The sequence below is a fragment of the Lissotriton helveticus genome, chromosome 1_1, assembly GCF_964261635.1.
Source record: "Lissotriton helveticus chromosome 1_1, aLisHel1.1, whole genome shotgun sequence".
Taxonomy (NCBI): Eukaryota; Metazoa; Chordata; class Amphibia; order Caudata; family Salamandridae; genus Lissotriton; species Lissotriton helveticus.
The window spans coordinates 358,813,274-358,834,726 of record NC_136057.1 but is presented as its reverse complement, the minus strand read 5'-3'; the positions used below and the strand labels follow the sequence as shown (position 1 = coordinate 358,834,726).

The 21,453-nt window shown below is 49.9% G+C and overlaps 1 protein-coding gene across 1 annotated transcript in view; it reads left to right on the top strand.

Moving 5' to 3' along the window:
* Positions 1-21,453, top strand: part of CECR2 (CECR2 histone acetyl-lysine reader) — an 849,481-nt gene that overhangs the window by 684,924 nt on the left and 143,104 nt on the right. The window contains exon 14 of the mRNA XM_078673636.1: positions 20,679-21,040. Coding sequence (XP_078529762.1) covers positions 20,679-21,040 — 362 coding nt within the window. The remainder of the gene's footprint in view (positions 1-20,678; positions 21,041-21,453) is intronic.

The following is a 21,453-nucleotide window of genomic DNA, read 5'->3' as shown; positions in this document are numbered from 1 at the left end:
AAAGGCGGGGCTAAATTGGAGTGACGCATCTCTCCTCCAATGGCTGGCCTCCGTTTAGGAAGCCAGCCAATGGAGGAGAGACAGGGCAGGGAGGCAGGATCCAAAGCGCTACTAAAAACATTAATTCTCCGACCCCAGACTGCGCAAGCGCAGCCTTTAGGTCCGAGACCTAAAAAAGGACACCGAAACGGCTTGTGGATTAGGCACTTTGCAGTTTCGCAAACAGCCTTTTCGTGATGCGCGCAGACGCGGCGCCTCCCCTTCTTTTCGCGGCGTATCCAACCAGTACCGCTCCTACGGCCAAGGAAATCAACGATATTCCTCCGAGTCAAAGCAGTCCTTTCGGCAGCAGTCTACCAAGTCTTACAGAGGAAAGTCTTCCTACAGAGGCTCCGCTTCTGAGAAGCAATGACTTGCCTTCCCCGCTCAAAGTTGGAGGTAGAATCTCCCTTTTCTTTTCCAATTGGTCTAAAATCACCTCGGACCGATGGGTGCTGAACATTGCATCAAAAGGCCATGCTTTGGAGTTCGTCAAGTTCCCTCCAACCACACCACCAACTGGTCCACCTCCGGCCCACCTCAGGGAGCTCTTTCGACAAATTCGACTCATGATTCAGAAAGGTGCCATCAAAGTGGTTCCCAAGTCTCAGAAGGGTATGGGATTCTATTCCCGGTTTTTCCTCGTTCTCAAGAAGTCTGGCGAATGGCGTCCGATCCCAGACTTAAGAGCCCTGAACAAGTACCTGAAGTGCCAATCCTTCCGCACGCTCACACTCTCGGAAGTTCTCCGCTTTCTCTCGAAGGACTATTTCATGACCACCATCGATCATCAGGACGCTTATTTCCACGTGCCGATACTTCCAAGACACCGGAAGTACTTGCGCTTCTGGGTAGGGCGCAGAGACTTTCAATTCAAGGTTCTGCCTTTCAGCCTTCGCTCCGCCCCTCGCGTCTTCACAAAAGTCCTGGCCCCGGTGGTGGCATATCTACGTTTGAAGGGAGTTCAAATTTTTCCCTACCTGGACGACTGTCTCATCAAGTTGCTATCTCGTCATCAGGCGTTTCTGGATACTCAATTCTGTCAGACTCAATTCCACTCCCTTGATCTCTCCATCAACACCGAGAAGTCTCAGGTCGATCCAGCTCCACGCAAGACCTTTCTAGTGGCCACTCTGGATACTTCACTGGCGAAGGCATTTGGGTCTCACGAACGTCAGCTGCGGATTCTACGCCTAGTGGCTCTCATCCGTTCAAAAGGGTCCGTTTCAGTTCGTGTATTGAAGTCTTTTCTTGGGATGGCGTCCTCCTGCATCTCCCTGATCCCAAATTGCAGGCTGAAGAGTCGCCCAATTCAGGAGGAACTGGCGTCAGGTCACCGTTTTTTTCAACGATCTGGTCCTGGTGACCACTCGGATGAGATCCGCTCTCCAATGGTGGGCTCAACCGTCAAACCTCGCTGCCGGCACTTCTTTCCTAACCATCGCTCCGGAGCTCGTCCTTACCATGGATGCCTCCCTGGAAGGTTGGGGCGCACATCTTCACGGGCTATCCATAAAGGGCAAGTGGACCCTGTCTCAACGTTCCTGGCACATCAACAGACTGGAACTAATGGCCATTTTCCTGGCGCTCAAGTCTTTCCATCTTCTCCTCCAGGGAGAATCAGTGCTCATTCAAACCGACAATACTACCAGTATGCACTATGTAAACAAGCAAGGCGGCACCAAGTCACCTTTCCTTTCTCAGCTGGCACAGAGCATCTGGGACTGGGCACTCCGTCGCCAAATCACTCTGACAGCGGTTCACCTACCAGGCATCTCCAACATCCTAGCGGACTCCCTCAGCGGGTCCGCGTCCTCGACCCACGAGTGGGAGTTGCATCAGCCGACGCTGGACTTCATCTTTCGGCTGAGGGGTCGCCCGGACTTGGATCTTTTTGCGAGCCCTGTGAACAGGAAATGCCAGTCTTATGCAAGTTGGCTTCCCCATCAAGGGTCGTCCGGGAATGCCCTTTTGATGGATTGGTGCAATCTATTCGCCTACACTTTTCCGCCGATTCCGCTCGTTCCTAGAGTGGTGTGGAAGATGCAGAGACAGCCGTGCCACATTCTCCTGATTGCTCCCAGATGGCCTCGACAAGCGTGGTTCTCGGAACTGCTGCTTCTCTCACAGTGCAAACCCATCCTCCTTCGTCCTCGAGCGGATCTCCTCACAATGGACAAGGGTCAGGTCTGTCATCCGGACCCCTCCTCTCTCAAATTATCAGCCTGGAACCTGACCACCTTGAATTTGCCCACTTGAACATTTCGCCAGCATGTAGAGAGGTTCTGGCCAATGCAAGAGCTCCGTCCACAGTGAAGACTTACAAGCTAAAGTGAAAAAGGTTCTGTCACTGGTGTGCATCTGCCAACATCCATCCCGTGCACTCCTCTCCAGCTCAGCTTCTGCCGTTCTTTCTCCAGTTGGCTCAATCAGGACTTTCCCACTCCACTTTGAAAGTCTTCCTAGCGGCAATATCTCATTTCCGGCAGGATGGTTCTTTCTCTCTCTACTCTTCCAGAGTCATTTGGCAGTTCTTCGAGGGGCTGTTCAGGATGTTCCCGCCCATCCGGCGTCCTCCTCCTACCTGGCATCTCAATGTTGTTTTGGCGCAATTGATGAAGGCGCCTTTTGAGCCAATCCACAAAGCGGATTTGAAATTTTTGACCTGGAAAATGTCTCTTCTTGCTTTGACTTCCTCACTTTGCGTGAGTGATATCCACGCCTTTACCATTCAGCCTCCTTTCCTTCAATTCAAATCGGACTGTGTTGTACTTCGCACCAACCCGGCATTCATGCCTAAGGTGCCAACTGATTTTCACCTCAATGAACAGTGTTCTAAAAGACTTTCTTTGCTAATCCCCAATCTCCAGCAGAGCAGCGTTTGCATTCTTTGGACGTTAAAATATGCCTTAAATTCCACATCGACAGGACCGCGCCCTTACGTAGGTCTGATCAACTGTTTGTTGCTTATGGAAGCATGCGTAAGGGGCATGCTGTTACCAAGCCAACTATTGCACGTTGGATTTCTTCCACTATTTTCTTCTGTCATCAGAAGGCTGGCAAGCCTCTTCAGTCTACAGTGAGGGCTCATTCCACCAGGGCGATGTCATCCTCTACTGCCCTGTTTGCTGGTGTGCTGATTCATCAAATTTGTCGAGTAGCCACGTGGTCCAGCAGGCATACTTTCACGAAGCACTACTGTTTTGAGACGATCAACGAAGCTGATACAGCAGTGGGCCAAGCGGTGCTTCATAATCTTTTTAAATAAGGTGAGCCTCTTACCTTCCCTCCGCCTGTACAGTCTTTTCTGATAGATACATCTGCTGTGTGGATTCCTCACCTTGTGAATATCCCCCTTGCGTCAGCAACGTTCGGAAATTTTCTTCATAGCACGCCGACGTGGACGACGTCACAGGAGTACGACCTCGCGTGTGACTCCGCCTGACGTCACCGACTCCTTATTAGGCCCACGCCGGCGTGATGACGTCAGTTCCCTTTTGTCCGCGTCTCCGACGCTAACGGTTTTCGGGATCTTCTGCGATACTTAGTATCTTACTTCTATTACAGTGTTGCTGTTTTTCCTTTAATTCTTCCTTCTTCGTCGAAGATGTCGTCGAGGAAGACCGGATTCAAGCAATGTGGGTCTTGCGCTCGTATGATGTCAATCACCGATCCACATGGCGATTGTTTGTGGTGTCTTGGATCAGACCACGATGTTAAGAACTGTCAGTCTTGTTTCAAGATGAACCCTAAGGCACTTCGTGAACGCGAAGCAAAGCTTCTTCTTGCGAAGGTAAAAGGAAGAGAGACTGGGAGATCTTCGAGGTCGACGTCGAGACGCTCGAAGTCGAGGCAGAAATCTCACTCGAAGTCGAGGTCGGCTTCGAGGTCGAGGTCCAGAGCGAGGTCGAGGTCCAGGGAGAGATCGAGATCTGGATCCAAATCGGCTTCGGGTCACGCTTCGAGTTCTTCGAAGAGGAGGCACAAGAGGAAGAAGCACAGCTCTAGACATCATTCAGGAAAGGAGTCTTCGGATTCGAAGAAGAAGTCTTGTAAGCATCATAAAGACTTTGTTTCTCCTTCTCCTGCCCAGTCCCTCAGAGGTTCCCCGACTCCGGAGCAAGAACCGGATCCGGTATCTCAACATTCTTCGGAGCACGAGGAAGAAGAGGAGGTAGTTCCTCAATCTCCAGCTCCGGTGGAGACTCCTGTAGACCAAGAGGGTCAGAATGAGCCTATGTCAGAACGACCTCCTTCAGAACATCCGGTAGGTTCGTACCCTCCTTTTCCTGGTCCAGGACAGGACCCCTCGCATTTTCTTAATGCGATGTTTGGAGTTTACTCGAGGGCGATGTACCCCACTGGAGCACCTGTTGGTCCCATGGGTCCGTTGTCTTACAACTTGGGCATTCCTCAGAGTTACGCCCCAGCTCCATTTATGCCGGCGCCTCTTACACCTTGGCTCGGTACGGCTCCGCCGATGTCTTCGACTCCGTATGCGGCTTTGCCGACTCCGGATCGACCTCGTAGTTGGGATCGAGGTGCCACGCCAGTCCGTGAGTTTCGTCTTCCATCTGCCCCGGCTCCTCGCTCGACGTCGGAACCGGCTCCGTCGGAGTCGTTATCGGATCCGTCGACTTCGGTTCGTATGGAGTGGTTGAGGCGCAGGGCTCAGCGTCTCTTGGAAGAAAAGAGAGGTGAAGATTCTGATGTGGAAGAGGGTGAGCTTCTTGATCATGATGATTATTTTGAAGACCTACATAATGCTAGTGGTCTGGAGCTTTCTCCTGAGTGGGGTTTGCCTTCGGTGTCTGATACACCATCTAAGGAGGTGGCACCCTACCATGTGGTTATTAGGAAGGCTGCAGATCTTCTCAACTTAACCTTGCCTACTGTTGAGTACAAGCCCAACATTCTTACAGAAGTCTTGCACTCTCCCTCTTCTATTATTGAACCTACACTGCCGTTCACTGATGCCTTAACTGATCCTATAAAAGAGGTCTGGAAGAAACCATTGACTGCTCCTGCTGTTTCAAGATCTGTTGCAAGACGCTACAGGGTGGCTCCTGATGACCCGGAGTTTCTCTCTTCACATCCTTCTCCGGAGAGTCTAGTGGTGCAGGCTGCATGTTCTAACAGGTCTGCAGGTTCTTTTCCTCAGGTACCGGCAGACATGGACTCTAGGAAGTTGGATCAGTCTGCAAAGAAGATTTTCTCTTCGGGCAGCATGGCTCTCAAATCCACTAATGCTACTTGCCTTTTGGGAAGATATGTCCATGTGTTGATGGATTCTGTGAAGCAGTTATCATCTAAGCTTCCAGAGGAGGATAGAAAGAACTTTAATGAAGTGATTTCCGATACTCAGGCTGCAGCACGCATGGTCATTCAGAGTGGCATGGGCACAGTTGATTCTGTTGCCAGGATTATGGGCTCTACTGTGGCAACCAGGAGAGCCGCATGGCTGAAATCCTCTGATTTCTCTGCAGACGTGCAATCCACGTTGCTGGACTTACCTTTTGATGGGACTGGCCTTTTTGGGGAAAAAGGCGGATGTCGCCTTGGAAAGATTTAAAGATAGCCGGGCTACTGCAAGATCTTTGGGTCTCCAGATGAGAGGGTCGACGACTAGAAAGTTTAGAGGCTTTGGTAGATCCTCTTTTCGTCCCTTCAGGCAGGGCCAACCGCAACAGCAGCAACAGCAGAACCCTCTGTACAAATCCTATAGAGGTAGACAGAAGGGTCGTGGACGTGGGCGTCAAGTCTCCTCTTCCTCCACTTCCTCCAATAATGCCCAACCCCCACCCGCATCAGCAAAGCAGCCCTAGATCCACCATTCTGGATCATGTGGGGCCAGTAGCGGGTCGGCTTACTCATTTTCTACGAGATTGGGAATCGGTTTCATCAGATCTTTGGGTTCTCAATCTCGTGGAAAATGGGTATGCACTTCCTTTTCAGGAGTTCCCTCCCAATTACCCTCCTTGTCAAGGTTATTGTTCAGAGGACCTCCTGCAGGAAGAAGTCCTGGCTCTGTTCCGGAAAGGTGCAATAGAGGTGGTTCCAGAGCAGGAGACGGGTCAGGGGTGCTACTCCCGGTATTTCCTGATCCCCAAGAAAGATGGCAGGCTTCGGCCAATCCTGGATCTCAGGATTTTGAACCTCTATCTCAAACAGGAGAAGTTCAAAATGCTCACCCTTGCTCAGGTTCTTCAAGCGCTGATGGAAGAAGACTGGATGGTGTCGATCGACTTGCAGGATGCGTATTTTCACATCCCCATTCTGAAGTCGCACAGGAAGTATCTCCGTTTTACGGTGGGATCGCAGCACTACCAGTTTGCGGTCCTTCCTTTTGGACTTACTACTGCGCCTCGAGTTTTCACCAAGGTGATGGCAGTGGTGGCTGCGCATCTCAGAAGGTCGGGGATTCCTGTTTTCCCCTACCTGGACGACTGGCTAGTCAAGGCAGAGTCGCCGGAGATTGTGCTCCATCATCTGCAAGAGACAACTCAGTTGTTGCAGAGGTTGGGTTTTTCGATAAATGTACCCAAGTCTCACCTGGTGCCCTCCCAGCACAACCTGTTCATAGGTGCGGTACTGGACACTACTGTATGTCGTGCATTCCCTCCACCTCAAAGGATTCACGACATACAGGATATGATTCCTTTATTCTACAATGGAGCGGTTGTTCCAGTCCTGAAGGTCCTTCGTCTGCTCGGTCTGATGGCTTCTTGCATTCTGTTGGTCAGTCATGCACGCTGGCACATGAGGGCACTCCAGTGGTGCCTCCGCAGGCAGTGGTATCAGCACAACGGAGATCTCAGGGAGTCAGTGAGGATCTCCAGAGAAGCTGCGGCGGATCTGTCTTGGTGGGGCGTGGAAGGCAATCTGTCTCAAGGAAAGCCTTTTCAACTTCCTCCATCAGTGGCCACGGTGATATCGGATGCTTCCACTCTCGGGTGGGGTGCTCATCTGGGGATCTGGAGGTCAAAGGTCTTTGGTCTCCAGAGGAAAGGTTGCTTCACATCAACCTTCTAGAATTGCGGGCGATACGTTTTGCGCTCAAGGCCTTCCTCCCTTCCCTTCGCGGTCTGTCGGTGCAAGTCCTGACGGACAACACGACCGCGATGTGGTACATCAACAAACAGGGAGGAGTGGGGTCGCAGTGTCTCTGCAGAGAGGCTCTGCGTCTCTGGTCCTGGGTTCAGGACCATCAGATTTGTCTGATGGCAAATCATCTGGCCGGGCTTCTGAACGTTCGTGCGGACAGTCTGTCGGCAGTTTTCTGCCGACCACGAGTGGAGGCTTCACCCGGAGGTGGTTCACGACATCTTTCAGATGTGGGGGACTCCTCAGGTGGACCTGTTCGCCACTCACGAGAATGCTCACTGCCCGTCTTTCTGCAGTCTCCAGTATCCGATGCAAGGAGCCTTGGGGGACGCGTTTCAGTTGAGTTGGGGCTCGCAACTCCTTTACGCGTTTCCTCCCATACCCTTGATTCCTCGGGTTCTGAGGAAGATTCGCCAAGACCGGGCCCAAGTCATATTGATCGCCCCAGATTGGCCAAGAAGGGTGTGGTACACAGACCTTCTCCACCTCTCCTCTCACCCGCCGCTCCGTCTCCCTCACAGGGCAGATCTCCTCTATCAGATGGAGGGGCAGGTTCTACAGACCCACCTCCAGACATTACACCTTCATGCCTGGAGATTGAACGGGGCAACTTGAGTTCTTTTTCTCTCCCTCACGATGTGGTGGATGTCATTCTTTCTTCCAGGCGTGACTCCACTAAGTCCATTTATTCGTATAGGTGGTCTAAATTTGTCTCTTGGTGCAGGGAGAGGGATGTTGACCCTTTGAAGGCTCATTTGTCTGACATTTTACAGTTTGCTCTTTCTCTGGCGCAGCAAGGATTTGCTGTTGCCACGGTCAAGGGGTATCTTTCAGCCTTATCGGCATTCCTCTGTTTGCCGGATCAACCCTCTCTTTTTAAGTCTCCAGTGGTTTTAAGATTTTTGAAGGGACTCACTAATAGATTCCCTCCTACTCCTTTTGTTGTTCCTCATTGGGATTTGAATCTTGTGTTGACCTTTTTGATGGGTTCCCCCTTCGAACCCTTACACAAGTGTCCCTTGAGGCTTTTGTCTTTCAAGACGGTCTTCTTAGTAGCAATCACCTCGGCAAGGAGGGTGAGTGAGCTTCAGGCTCTTAGTTCCAAACCCCCATTCCTGACCATTCATGCTGAAAGACTGGTTCTTAGGACCAGGGCTGCTTTTCTGCCTAAGGTGGTAACTCCCTTCCATCTAGGACAATCCATTACCCTTCCTACCTTCTATCCTCCCCCTCACCCTTCTAAGGAGGAAGAGAGACTGCACCGTCTGGACCCTAAGAGGGCGGTGTCTTTCTATCTGGACAGGACTAAAGACTTCCGGATGGACGACCAGCTGTTTGTTGGTTTTGCTGGCTGTCGGAAGGGCAGAGCGGTGCACAAGCGCACACTTTCCAGGTGGATAATCCTGTGCATCAAGATTTGCTACTCTTTGGCGGGTAAGGACCCTCCTGAGGGTATTAGAGCACATTCAACTAGAGCAAAGTCTGCAACATCTGCTTTGTCTAGGGGGGTACCTGTTGAGGACATTTGCAGAGCCGCGACTTGGGCCTCCCTCCACACTTTCGCGAAGCATTACTGCTTGGATACCGAGGTGAGGAGGGACGGCCACTTCGCGCGCTCTGTCCTCCAAGATTTCCTGGTATAGCAGAGTGGGCACCCTCCTCCGGGAGTGGGGACTGCAGTGGGACTCTATTCACAAGGTGAGGAATCCACACGGCAGATGTATCTATCAGAAGAACAAGTTACTTACCTTCGGTAACGCTTTTTCTGGTAGATACAATATCTGCCTGTGGATTCCTCACATGCCCACCCGCCTCCCCGTTGTACACTCTGTTATACCTGGTTTTTATGTGTATATTGTTCTGCTATTGTGCTATTTCTGCTGCACACTTTGTGTGCGATTTTTGCTTTGTTTGTACTGTGTACATTGCATATTTGCGTATTTGCTGTCGTTGGTCCGTCCGTGTGCCTCGAAGGCACGGAAAAAAGGGCGGAACTGACGTCATCACGCCGGCGTGGGCCTAATAAGGAGTCGGTGACGTCAGGCGGAGTCACGCGCGAGGTCGTACTCCTGTGACGTCGTCCACGTCGGCGTGCTACGAAGAAAATTTCCGAACGTTGCTGACGCAAGGGGGATATTCACAAGGTGAGGAATCCACAGGCAGATATTGTATCTACCAGAAAAAGCGTTACCGAAGGTAAGTAACTTGTTCTTTACTATAATTGGTCTGGCAGCTTATGTCATTTCATTGCATATTCATGCTAATGCGCTGCTATTTTGTCTTGCGGCCAGCTATTAATGCTTACTATTCTATTCAAGCATGTGAATCTATGAAAGACCCCCCCCAATACTGGAGAAGAACAATTGTTACTTTCCTGTAAACGATAGTCCTCCAGTATTGGTGTCTTTCATAGATTCACATGCGACTCACCCACCTCCCCTCAGAGGCTCGCTTCTCCTCCTAGACTCTTTTGTCAGTCTTGTGCTACGAAAATCTGAGGGCCTGAGCCTCTGAGGAGAAAGTTCTAGAGGGGTGCTGGCACCTGATTGGCTGTAGTTTGGACTAACATAATGACATGGATATGCTGGAAAGGTTTTCTTGTCTTCTATGTATTCCTAGGTGTTAATGCTAACCTTAGTACTTATAAGTATTTATGGTTTTGGAATGTATGTAATTATGTTTTTATATACATATATTATTGGTTTATTGCCATTTTATTTACCGTGGGGCTCCCACTTCGACGACTGGGAATATTAAAACATGTGAATCTAGGAAAGACACCAATACTGGAGAACCACCGTTTACAGGTAAGTAACAATTGTTCATATAGCATAAAACCTAAGACGATAAAACAATGAAGGGTAGTGCTAATGATCAGGATTATGAATCCGAAACCGGTCCCAGGATGCTTGTTTCCGGTCCAGGGAATACATGGCTTGGCAGTTCGGGCTGGACTGTTCCCATGAGGCACAGGGTCAGACTGATTTGCATATGGCCATGTCTGAACTGGGGTGGCTGAGTGGGCTAAAGAATGGTGATGGATTAAACCCAGATCAGTTGACTGGGGGTGAGTGTTTGATTTGCTCAAACGCTCCGTCCATCATCCCCTTTTGTATCGCTTTGTTCGCCCTAAGTGTGGCAGGGTATGCTCAGACGTGAGTCCCTTGCTCACTTGGCCACTGGATTCAAGATAGCCTGGCTGATGAGGATTATGAATCCGAAACCGGTTCCAGGATGCTTGTTTCCGCTCCAGGGAAGACATGGCTTGGCAGTTCGGGCTGAACTGTTCCCATGAGGCACAGGGTCAGACTGATTTGCATATGGCCATGTCTGAACTGGGGTGGCTGAGTGGGCTAAAGAATGGTGATGGATTAAACCCAGATCAGTTGACTGGGGGTGAGTGTTTGATTTGCTCAAACGCTCCGTCCATCATCCCCTTTTGTATCGCTAGTGCTAAAAGGGATACAGAGAAATCCTTGCTCATAAGTTTCAAGTGAAAGGTAAACTGGGAATCACTTTCAGCGAATCAGGGTGGAAAGCATTGTCATTATCAGAAAGTCCCCAATTTAAATTAATAAATTTTTTAGTTTCTCCATGTAAGGTTTTGTTATGTTCTACTTAGACAGGGTCCGCTATGCTGAGGCTGTGAATGTTCTTATGACATAGCAACAGTCTATGATAAAATCAATGTATTCTGCATTTGAATGTGCCAGTTGAGCTGTTGTCTGTGCCTGGCCTAACTGCGTATAGGGTTACGTGTCTGATGAAATAAACAACTTCATTGTTTCATGGTCGAGAGATTCACATCTGTAATTACAACAATTTTGGCAACACGGAAGGGTTAGTTGTACAATCCCCAATGTTTACTTTGATAGTAACTAACAATATATTCAACAGCATTGAACATATAGCTTTATTGTTATTCCACAGTGGTGGACGTCAACCACTCCAGATTAGCTACATTCTTTTTTTATGTTCTTTACTTTGATGTAAGGTGATGTATGAGGACTCTTTAAGCAACAAATATTCAGTGGCTGGCCCTTGAGTAGAGTTCACTTTCTAATGTCAGCCCTCTATAGAACATCTTTATTTCTTCCTTGATGCCTTGTTCTGGGGATATATTGTCTTTAGGGCTTATGTTTTGCTTCAGGGGAGTTTAAAGGCTAAGCCTCTACTGTCTTGTAAATGGGCAAGGAATTTGCCTTTGTCCCTGCACCCAACACAGACCCCCATGCGATCCTTCTCCACCACCAAATAGCTTATGCTGATTTGACCACACACTCATACTGTTTCTACAGCCTCTCCCGTTTATAGCCCAACCTCTTTCTGTCTCCTCCCCTGTTCCTTTACTGTTTAGTCCTGATTGTATTATAGATTTCCCTTCTAGTTTGTCCTATTACAGGGAATGTCAATTCTTGAAACTTCTGCTGATGGCTTTCTGTAGTAGGGGGATCTCTGTGTATAGTCATAACCTAGTGAATAGTCCCGCCCATGTGCGTGGACCCCGGAGCAATCAAAAATAACCTCTTAAGTTGTCAAAAAAATGCAGACCTGCACAGACACTTTAGAGAGAATTTCAAGACAGATAATGCGGCAAACAAAAAAAACACAAACAGCACAGCCTGTCCAGCTTTCTCCTCAGAGAAAAACTTTCCTTTTCCCAGCAAAAGCCTCTGGAATGATAGAGAGGAAGGAGTGGACAGACAAGCCCCATAGGCTGCCATTATGTGGCTCAGAACAGGATACTGTGCCTTTAAGAGAACCTTCCAGAACTTTCCCAGTATCCCAGAATGCACAGCAGGTCCCTTTTACTTTCAGTTCTTTTTTCCGGCTCCTGCTAGCAGGACCCTGGAGCATTGAGCTCTTCCTTTTTAGGGTTTATTAGTGATTTTTTCACTTTTTCAAGTGCTTGAGTGCTTTCATTTGAAGTACTTTGGTGTTTTCTTCCTGGTGTGTGTCTCTGAGCACCCTTTTATTTGTGAAAATGCCTGCTTTGTTTGACAAATGCCCAGAGTGTTCAAGGAAGAAGTCTAAGTCTGATCCACATGAGGTGTACCTCATCTGCCTTCCCTCTTCTCATGTCCCTGAGGAGTGTGACATTTGCCAGGGCTTCTCTTCCAGGACCCTGAGAGAGCGAATGAAGATCAGGCTCCAAGGCCTGGAAGAAAGAAGACTGAAGGCACAAGGTGGGTCTGGGCATCAATCTGCCCATGCTGAGGCCTCTGTGGGGCTCCCCAGGGGCAGAAAGACCAGCAAGCGTTCCCATGCTCCGCCTGCGTCGATAGCGTCGACGACAGCGTCGAGAGGGATGGCAGCAGTCTGTTCCCCGTCTCCCCAGGGCTCTGGGTCGAAGCGTCGTCTATGTTCGACATCGAGGGGACTGACCAGGCCGCCGTCTAGCTCGCCATCGCCTGAGTCCTCGCCGTCATCGGCGTCTTCGAGTCATCGACGTGGAGAGAGTTCGGCCAGGCGTCGGCGCTTGCCGTCGAGGCGACACCGCTGTTCGCCGTCGGCGAAGAGGATGAGGTCGGCGTCTAGGGGATCCTCGGCGTCGAGGAGGACGTCAAGGACTCGCAGGCGTTCGGCATCGAAGAGAAGCTCGAAGTCGAGGATGAGACGGTCGACGTCGAGGAGGAGACGTTTGACGTCGTTTACCGTTGCGGAGGAGGCGTTTGACGCCCAGGCGAGGCTCACTGTCGAGACGACTATGCCAGTCGACGTCGAGGCGGCGTTCCTCGACGTCGAGACGATGTTCTTCAACGCCAAGGAAGCGCAGAAGGAGTTCTGGTGCCAGAGATTCCTCTGGGTCCGCTGGGGCGCGCCGGCGACGTTCGCCGATAGGAGACACGGCCTTCCATCGCCACCACCTAAGAAGAAGAGGGAGTCACAGGGATCTGTGTACTGCGAGTTATATACACCTCCTAAGCCGAAGTCGACTACACCTCCTCCTCCATTGCCCAAGGAAGCTCTGCCGCGGACTCAAGCTCTGCCTCCGCTTCCACCTCTGCCTCCTCCTCATTCTCAGCCTCTGCATCCTCCTTCTAAACCGCCTGTTCCGCCGAGGTCGGTTTCACTGCCACGGTACCCGACGCCGCCTAAGGGGACTCCTCAGCCGAAGCTCCCGGTCAGGCCGCAGTCACCTGCTCCTGTAAGACCTGTGGAGCGTCCGAAGCCGAGGAGATCACGCTCCGGCCGGAGGGTGAGGTCGCGGAGTCGTCATCAACAAGATCAAGGCGACGCCACAGGAGGCGCAGTTCCAGATCCCACCCGGGTTCTTCTAGGACCAGGGACTACTCGCCGACTTTGTCGGAATCCCCGGGGACAAGGGTGTCGCCGGTGGACGACGTTGTCGCATTCCAAGAGGTTCTACTGAGGGGTGCGGCTAAGCTGGGCATCTCAGTGACGGTGCCCACGACGTCCGTGATTTTCGAGACGCTACATAAAAAGCACCTGTCTCGTCCATTGCTGCCTCTAGTACCAGGATTGGTAGAGCCCGCCAAGGAGTTGTTTCTCACTCCGGCTGTGAGGAAGACGGCTCCCTCCAGGCTTCTTAAGAAGTACCGGGCTCCAGATTCTGACCCGGCTTTTCTCAGGATGGATCCGGCACCGGACTCAGTCATAGTGACGGCGGCTAGGAAACCGCATGCCACCACCCCGTCATCTACGGTACCTCTTGATAAGGAGAGCCGCTGGTTAGACTCTGCGGGAAGGAAGGTCTGTGGGACGGCATCTACTGCAATGAAGGCTGCAAGTGCCGCGGCTTTGCTAGGGCGATATGATCGGGCCCTATGGGAGTCCCCCCAGCAATTCGCTGAGCTCCTTCCTAGAGAGAAGACTTTCAAGAGATTCTGAACGAGGGGATGTTGGTGTCAAAACAACTCATCAGCGTGGCTGCTGATGAGTCTCTTCTGGCGGCGCATGGGTACTGCCATGGTGTCAACCAACGGCGCCACGCCTGGCTTCGCCTTACATCGCTCAAGCCAGAGGCTCAACAACGGGTGGCCAACCTGCCTTTCTCGGGGGAGACCCTGTTTGGCAAGCATGCGGACGATGAGATGGCCTGCATGAAAGCGGAAGCAGAGACCCTGACGGCTGTCGGGTTGGAGAAGCCCAAGGAGAAGAAGACCTACCGCCCGTTCCAGAGACGGTTCAGGGCACAAGGCAGGGGGCGAGGGCAGGCATCGGGACAGCAGCAACAGCAGCAGCAGCAGTTCCAGAGGCCCTTCCAGAAGCACCAGAAGGGCTGAGGCAGGCAACAGCCCGCAGCGGCGAACAAAGACCCGGCTGGGTCTAGGCCCTGAGCGGTTACTTCCCCTGCATCCGTTACCCACTCCGGTGGGGGGGGAAGCGTTCAATTGTTTCTGGCAGAGTGGAGAAAAATTACTCCGGACAAGTGAGTGCTGAATATTGTTTGCAATGGATACAGTCTTCGGTTCACCAGCCCGCCTCCAGCAATTCCACCGGTCAGCTCGCAGTTTAAGCTGCGCGAGCTCCAGGCGGAGGCCGATACTCTGTTAAGGAAAAGGGCGATAGAAGACGTACCTCTGTCTCAAAGGGGAAGAGGTCTGTACTCGAGGTTTTTTCTGGTTCGCAAGAAGGACAAGAACGAGTTCAGGCCCATTCTGGATTTGCGACAAGCAAACAAGTGGATTCGCAGAGAGAAATTTCGCATGCTGTCGCATCAGATTTATCCTCAGCTGCAACAGGGAGACTGGCTGTGTACTATAGACCTACAGGATGTGTACTTCCATGTGCCCATTGCACACAAACACAGGAAGTTCCTGCGATTCCAAGTCAGCGCCAATCATTATCAGTACACAGTACTGCCATTCGGGCTGAAGTCTGCGCCCAGGACATTCTCGAAGTGCATGGCAGTGGTAGCGGCACACCTGAGGAAGAACAAGGTGTTTGTCTGCCCGTACCTAGACGATTGGTTGATCAAGGCCTACTCCTTCTCGGAAGCTCAAGCGCACTTCCAGAAGGCGTGCGTTCTCTTGAACAGGCTGGGGTTGCACATCAACATGTCCAAGTCGGTCCCGACTCCGGTCCAGTGCATACAGTACTTGGGAGCCTCCATCAATACGCTGTCAGCAAGCATGTCTCCTACGGAGGAGAGACGATTATCACTCCTTTGGAAGGCTCAGGCTCTTATTACCACTCAATCTACAACAGTGAGGACGGTGTCTTCTCTACTGGGGTCGATGGCCTCTTGTATCTTCCTCACGCCACATGCACGGCTGCACTTGAGACCATTGCAGGAGTGCTTGGAAGGTCAGTGGGATCAGAGGACGGGGTCTTGGGGCGAGAAGATACGACTGTCTCTGCATGCTCTTCAGTCTCTGAAGTGGTGGTGTTCAGCAGAGAATCTCCTCAGAGGGGTTCCCTTCCACAAGGACATTCCCACACAGACTATCGTGACGGATGCGTCTCTCCACGGCTGGGGGGCGCACTCCGGAGACTTACAGATACAAGGAACGTGGTCCTCGACGGAGTCCACGTATCACATCAATTTCCTGGAACTCAGAGCTGTTCACTTGGCACTGAAGGCCTTTTATCCGTCCTTCCAGACCAACTCTCTGCTTGTTCAGACGGACAATACGACCACGATGTATTACCTCAACAAGCAGGGGGGCTCGAGATCACGCACTCTGTCTCAGGAGGCGCAGGCGATCTGGCACTGGCTTCTAGCCAGAGGACTGACGAGAACGGCTACCCATCTGCCAGGTGTGCAGAATGTTCAGGCGGACGCACTGAGCAGACTGATTCAGGAAAACCACGAATGGGTCATAAATGACGACGTACTAGGAAAAGTCTTCGCAAGGTGGGGGACTCCAGACGTAGATCTGTTCGCCACCGCCGAAAACAGCTAATGCCGAGACTTCGCCTCCAGGTACTACCAGCAGGGGACGCTGGGGAATGCGCTATGGATCAACTGGTCAAACAGATTTCTGTACGCTTTTCCACCCATTCCCCTGATTCCGGCGGTGCTCATCAAGCTGTCCCTGTCCAGGGCGCGGATGATCCGGATTGCCCCGGAAGGGCCCAGACAGTGGTGGTTCACGGACCTGTTTCACCGGTCTCTCCTTCCTCACATACGGCTGCCGTGCCGGCCAGACCTTCTCACGAAGTTCGGGGGGCAGATGGTGCACCCCAACCTCTTGTCTTTGAGTTTGGCGGCATGGCTCCTGAGATAGTGCAATATGGCCATTTGAATCTACCAGAAGATTGTATGGACATACTGGAGGAGGCTAAGCGACCTTCCACTAGGACTTCCTATGCTTACAAGTGGAAGAGATTCTGCATCTGGTGCAAGTCCAAGAACTATGATCCAACGACGTGTAAGGAATATGTCATCCTTCCGTATCTTCTACATTTGGCGCAGTCTGGCCTTAATGTCCATTCCATTAAGGTTCATCTCGCTGCGCTGACTGCCTACAGGAAATGCACTTCACAGACTTCCTTTTTCCAGATCCCTGTGATCAAGGATTTTCTGGAAGGCTTGAAGAAAGTGTTCCCTCCTGTCCGGCTTCCTTCGCCTTCATGGGAATTGAATGTGGTGCTGTCCAGATTGATGAAGGAGCCTTTTGAGCCTATTCATAAGGCTTCGTTGCAGCACCTGTCCTAGAAGGCGGCGTTCCTCGTGGCCATTACATCGGCCCGCAGAGTGAGTGAAATTCAGGCGTTGTGTTGCCAAGAACCTTATACTGTATTTCGTGCTGCTAAGGTTGTTATGCATACTCCCCCTAAATTTTTTCCCAAGGTTATCTCGGATTTCCATGTTAACCAGACCATAACGTTACCTACGTTTTTTCAGAATCCTTCATCTCCAGCTGAAAGGTCTCTGCATTCCCTGGATGTTAGGAGGGTATTGAAATTTTATCTGGATAAAACCAAAGATATTCGTAGGTCAGACCAATTGTTTATCAATTATGGATCAGTCAGGACCGGTCTTGCGACCTCGAAACAGTCCATCTCTAGGTGGATTGTGTCCTGTATACAATTGTGTTACCAGAAGGCTAATAAGACCTTAGGGGGTAAACCTAAGGCTCATTCCACCAGGGGCAAAGCTGCCACGACTGCTTTGCTTCGTAATGTTCCTATTGCGGAAATCTGCAAGACGGCCACTTGGAAGTCGGTCCATACCTTTGCTAAGCATTACTGCCTGGACACTGATGCCAGGACAGACGCTCAGGTTGGGCTGGCTTCGCTGCGAAATCTGTTCGCACAGTAGTGGTGTTATTTCTCTTCTCTCCACCGCCACTTTGGTGTGGGGATGGGCTTGCCATTCTATTCACTAGATTATGACTATACACAGAGATCCCCTACTACAGAAGGAGTAGTTTCTGTCCTGTAACTCCAGTTCTGTAGTAGGGGTATCTCTGTTATAGTCATAAGCGCCCGCCCTCCTCCCCGGTGGAGAAAGATATTCATGTAAGGAATGCTACAGGTCTGGCCTGTTACGCCGTCAAAAAGAACTGAAAGTAAAAGGGACCTGCTGTGCATTCTGAGATACTGAGAAAGTTCTGGAAGGTTCTCTTAAAGGCACAGTATCCTGTTCTGAGCCACATAATGGCAGCCTATGGGGCTTGTCTGTCCACTCCTTCCTCTCTATCATTCCAGAGGCTTTTGCTGGGAAAAGCTGGACAGGCTGTGCTGTTTGTGGTTTTTTTGCTGGTGGAATTTCTAGTTGAAGTACTGGACAGTGTAGCCTGTGGATATAGGCTGCATTATCTGTCTTTAAATTCTCTCTTAAGTGTCTGTGCAGGTCTGCATTTTTTTGACAACTTATGAGATTATTTTTGATTGCTCCGGGGTCCACGCACATGGGCGGGACTATTCACTAGATTATGACTATAACAGAGATACCCCTACTACAGAACTGGAGTTACAGGACAGAAACTACTCCTTCTCCATGATCACTTGGTACAGAGGGTTCCATGCTGTGTTCCCCTTTGGAGATACTGTGCACCCAGGAGATGCAGCCCCCTACTGTACATACAGCCATGTTATGTTATGTTATGTTATTTATATTTTTATAGCGCACAGCTGCCCCAGCAAAGGGGCGTCCTGGCGCTTTGACAGACACTATAACATAACACACAAAAGAAAGGGAAATTAACCAGACAAGGGAAACAGGAAAGTTTTAATCGCCTGCCTGAAGGCGAGCAAGTCTTCAAGAGCTCGAATATGTACCGGAAGCGAATTCCATAAACCTGCCGCGAGCACCCTAAAGGAGCGGCCACCCATTCTGCTCAATTTGAAGCGTGGACAAGCAGCCAGGTGAAGCCCCTCCGATCTCAAGGATCTTGTAGGAGTATAGGGCGTGAGTAGGTTGGCGAGTGCCGGCGGCGAAGAAAATTTCAAAATTTTAAAGGCCAGGCACAGCGCTTTGAACTTAATTCGCTGTCTGACCGGGAGCCAATGTAAGGCCGTGATGGTTCCAGACACTGAGCAATGTCTGGGAAGGCCCACAATGGCCCGTGCCGCGGCGTTTTGTACTCTTTGGAGCCTAGAGGCCTCCGCTTGATTCACCCCTAGCATCAGCGAGCTGCCGTAGTCCAGCCGAGATAGTATTGAGGCCTGGACCACAAGCTGTCTGGTAGGGGGATCAAAATACTTTAAAACTGGCCTTATTCCCCGCAAAATGCCGTAGCACATGGCAGCCACCTTCTTGGTGTGGTCTCTGAAGGTGAGCGCGGAATCCATCCAAATGCCTAAATTTCTCACTCCAGAAGCTGGAATAGGCGTGACACCCAACTCTGATGGCCACCATTGGTTACCCCATAGCTCAGCGTGCTTCCCTAATACCAACACCTCCGTTTTGGTGGCATTCAACTGAAGGCAGTTGGTACGAAGCCAGCTTGCCACTGCCACAAGACCCGCTCGGAATCTGGGGGCCTCCACCTCAGGGTCTCCACTAAGTGTCACCGCTAGCTGTGTGTCGTCCGCGTATGAGGCCATCGTAAGACCCCACTGTTTGACGACACCAGCCAACGGTTTCACATAGAGGTTGAACATTGTGGGGCTCAACGAGGATCCCTGTGGTACCCCCAAATCCAGGGGATAGGTGGCGGATTGGCCAGGTGGTATAGCCACTTTAAAGGAACGATCCGAAAGAAAGGACCGAAACCACTGGAGCGCGATATCAGTCACTCCCGCCTCCTGTAAGCGTTGGATCAGTATCGAAGGCAGCGCTTAAATCTAATAGTAAACACTTTAACCACTTTTTTTAAACACTTTTAGAACACTTTAAAGTGTGGTCTGTCGCAGGGTAACTTAAAAATGTAGAAAAGACAGGCTAATCTTTGGCAATGCAATAACAGTTCTTTACAGTCGTGACAGATCGACTTTCTTCACACAAGCGAGCAGCCGGTCTCAATTTGCTGCTTTACAGACAGCTATTTTTATACAAAGTTGAACGGGGGATGGGGTTACAAATGTTTTTTGTTTTTAAAAAACATGGTACTAGACTATTAAACATCGGTACACTTAAATTACAAAAAGACTTGTGTCCACCTGTGACCCTTGACTTTAACCTAATTTACTAGACACCCTTTCTTGCACTTTCTAACCATGCTTAAAAAACAAATATATTCTTCTACATTTGAATGCATGTGTATTTGGGTTAAAGGCATACTCATTTGTGTGCTTTAATTGTGCACCTAGGACCTCTTATCAGATTCTTTGTGTTCTTGGCTAATTCGATCTTCTGCTCCTAATGTCTAATCGTCTTCCCAATCTATTGAAAGCACAGAATATGTGCCAGTGTGCTAAGGCTATAAATTCCTTTGAGCTTCCTAAACTCGAGTTTTCTTCTAACTATGACCTTACAGTTCATGCACTCTGTTCTCAAGTAAACTCTTCACCTCTTTTCCATCAGTTTGAGTTTGTGGCCTTCACCATCCTCTTACCATGTTTAGCTGTGTATTGCTGTCTGCTGTGGTGCTATGTTTTCACATTCTCCATGAATGGTGTCAGTGTTGCCTTTTTGTATGACACGCATAACACACTTTCCACACAATGTGCAGGACTCAAAAGCTGTCTAAGAATCACTGGTGAATGTCATAGATTTCTTTGGTACCTTAGTGCACCCTAGAGTCAGAAGGGATAACCACAAACTGGTATGAAATTAATAAAACCTGATTCTCTTTTTAACACAAACTTACCACTACACCACTGTTCCCACAAAATCAGTTCAATCGTAAGGTGAAAAATAAACATAACAATTGCATTAAAGTGCTTAATAGTGATGGGACAAGAAGTTAAAATCAACTCAAACCCAGTCCTGTAGTATTTAAGTAGGAAATTAATTAGTAAGGGCATGTGGGACATAAAGTGTACACCAAGAGGTTCCAACAACTCTAGAACTGTATGTGAGACTTAATTATTATCCTGCAAGATATAGTAATGTCAGAATCTTGATTTGGACAAGTTCTGTAAAATTGTGGGGGGGTTTTAAACTACGCTTCAAAGGTACTTTACTTTTAAGAGTTTCTTTTTTTTATTTATATTTTTACTTCAATTGTTCACTCTAGAGTACACGATGATGGCTGACAATTTGGAGAGAGTTTTTCAAAAGGCCTTGCAGAAGCACTTCCCGGGGGATGATGGTGACACAGATGATGAATTCTGGATCAGAGAGGATGTAAAGGAGAAACGCGAGAAGAGAAGAAGCCGTTCTATGCGTGGTAGTTCTGGAAGCTGGAGCAAATCCAAGGAAGAGGCACGTTGGAAACACCCCTCTGAGATTGGGAAACCCCAACGAAGTCCACCCACAGATTCTCCAAGCAGCAACATGACTCGCCCGCAGATAAAGGAACCTTCACATGAACAACGGTTTACTCATCCCCCATTTTATGGAGGAATGCCCAACCAAGCATTGCAACCAGGACAAATGGTATGTCATGTCTAATTCCATTCATATGTATCATATACAGTACTTGTCAGCGTGATGGCCCAGCTCAACTAATTTTTGTCATACGGTAACAGAGTACAGTTTAATGCGTAGGAGTGTGCTGGACTTAGTGTGTTGCTGCTTATGAGAAAAAATGTTTTACACAGTGAATCTTTTCTGGATTCACATGCTGTACATTATTCCGCCATCTAGTGGTTGGGTCCGAAATTCTCCTTAGTCTTTTGTCCTTTTTGTTTTTTACTCTTTCTGGACATCGACTCACATCAATTTGGTGTCCCCTTGTGATGTTGTTGTGCTTCTTCTGGAATCTTCGATTCTTTTTTTCCGCCATTGGGTCTGGATGCATGCTGAGGAGTCTCCAACACTTAGTAGCAGTTAACTGAAGATCGTGAGAA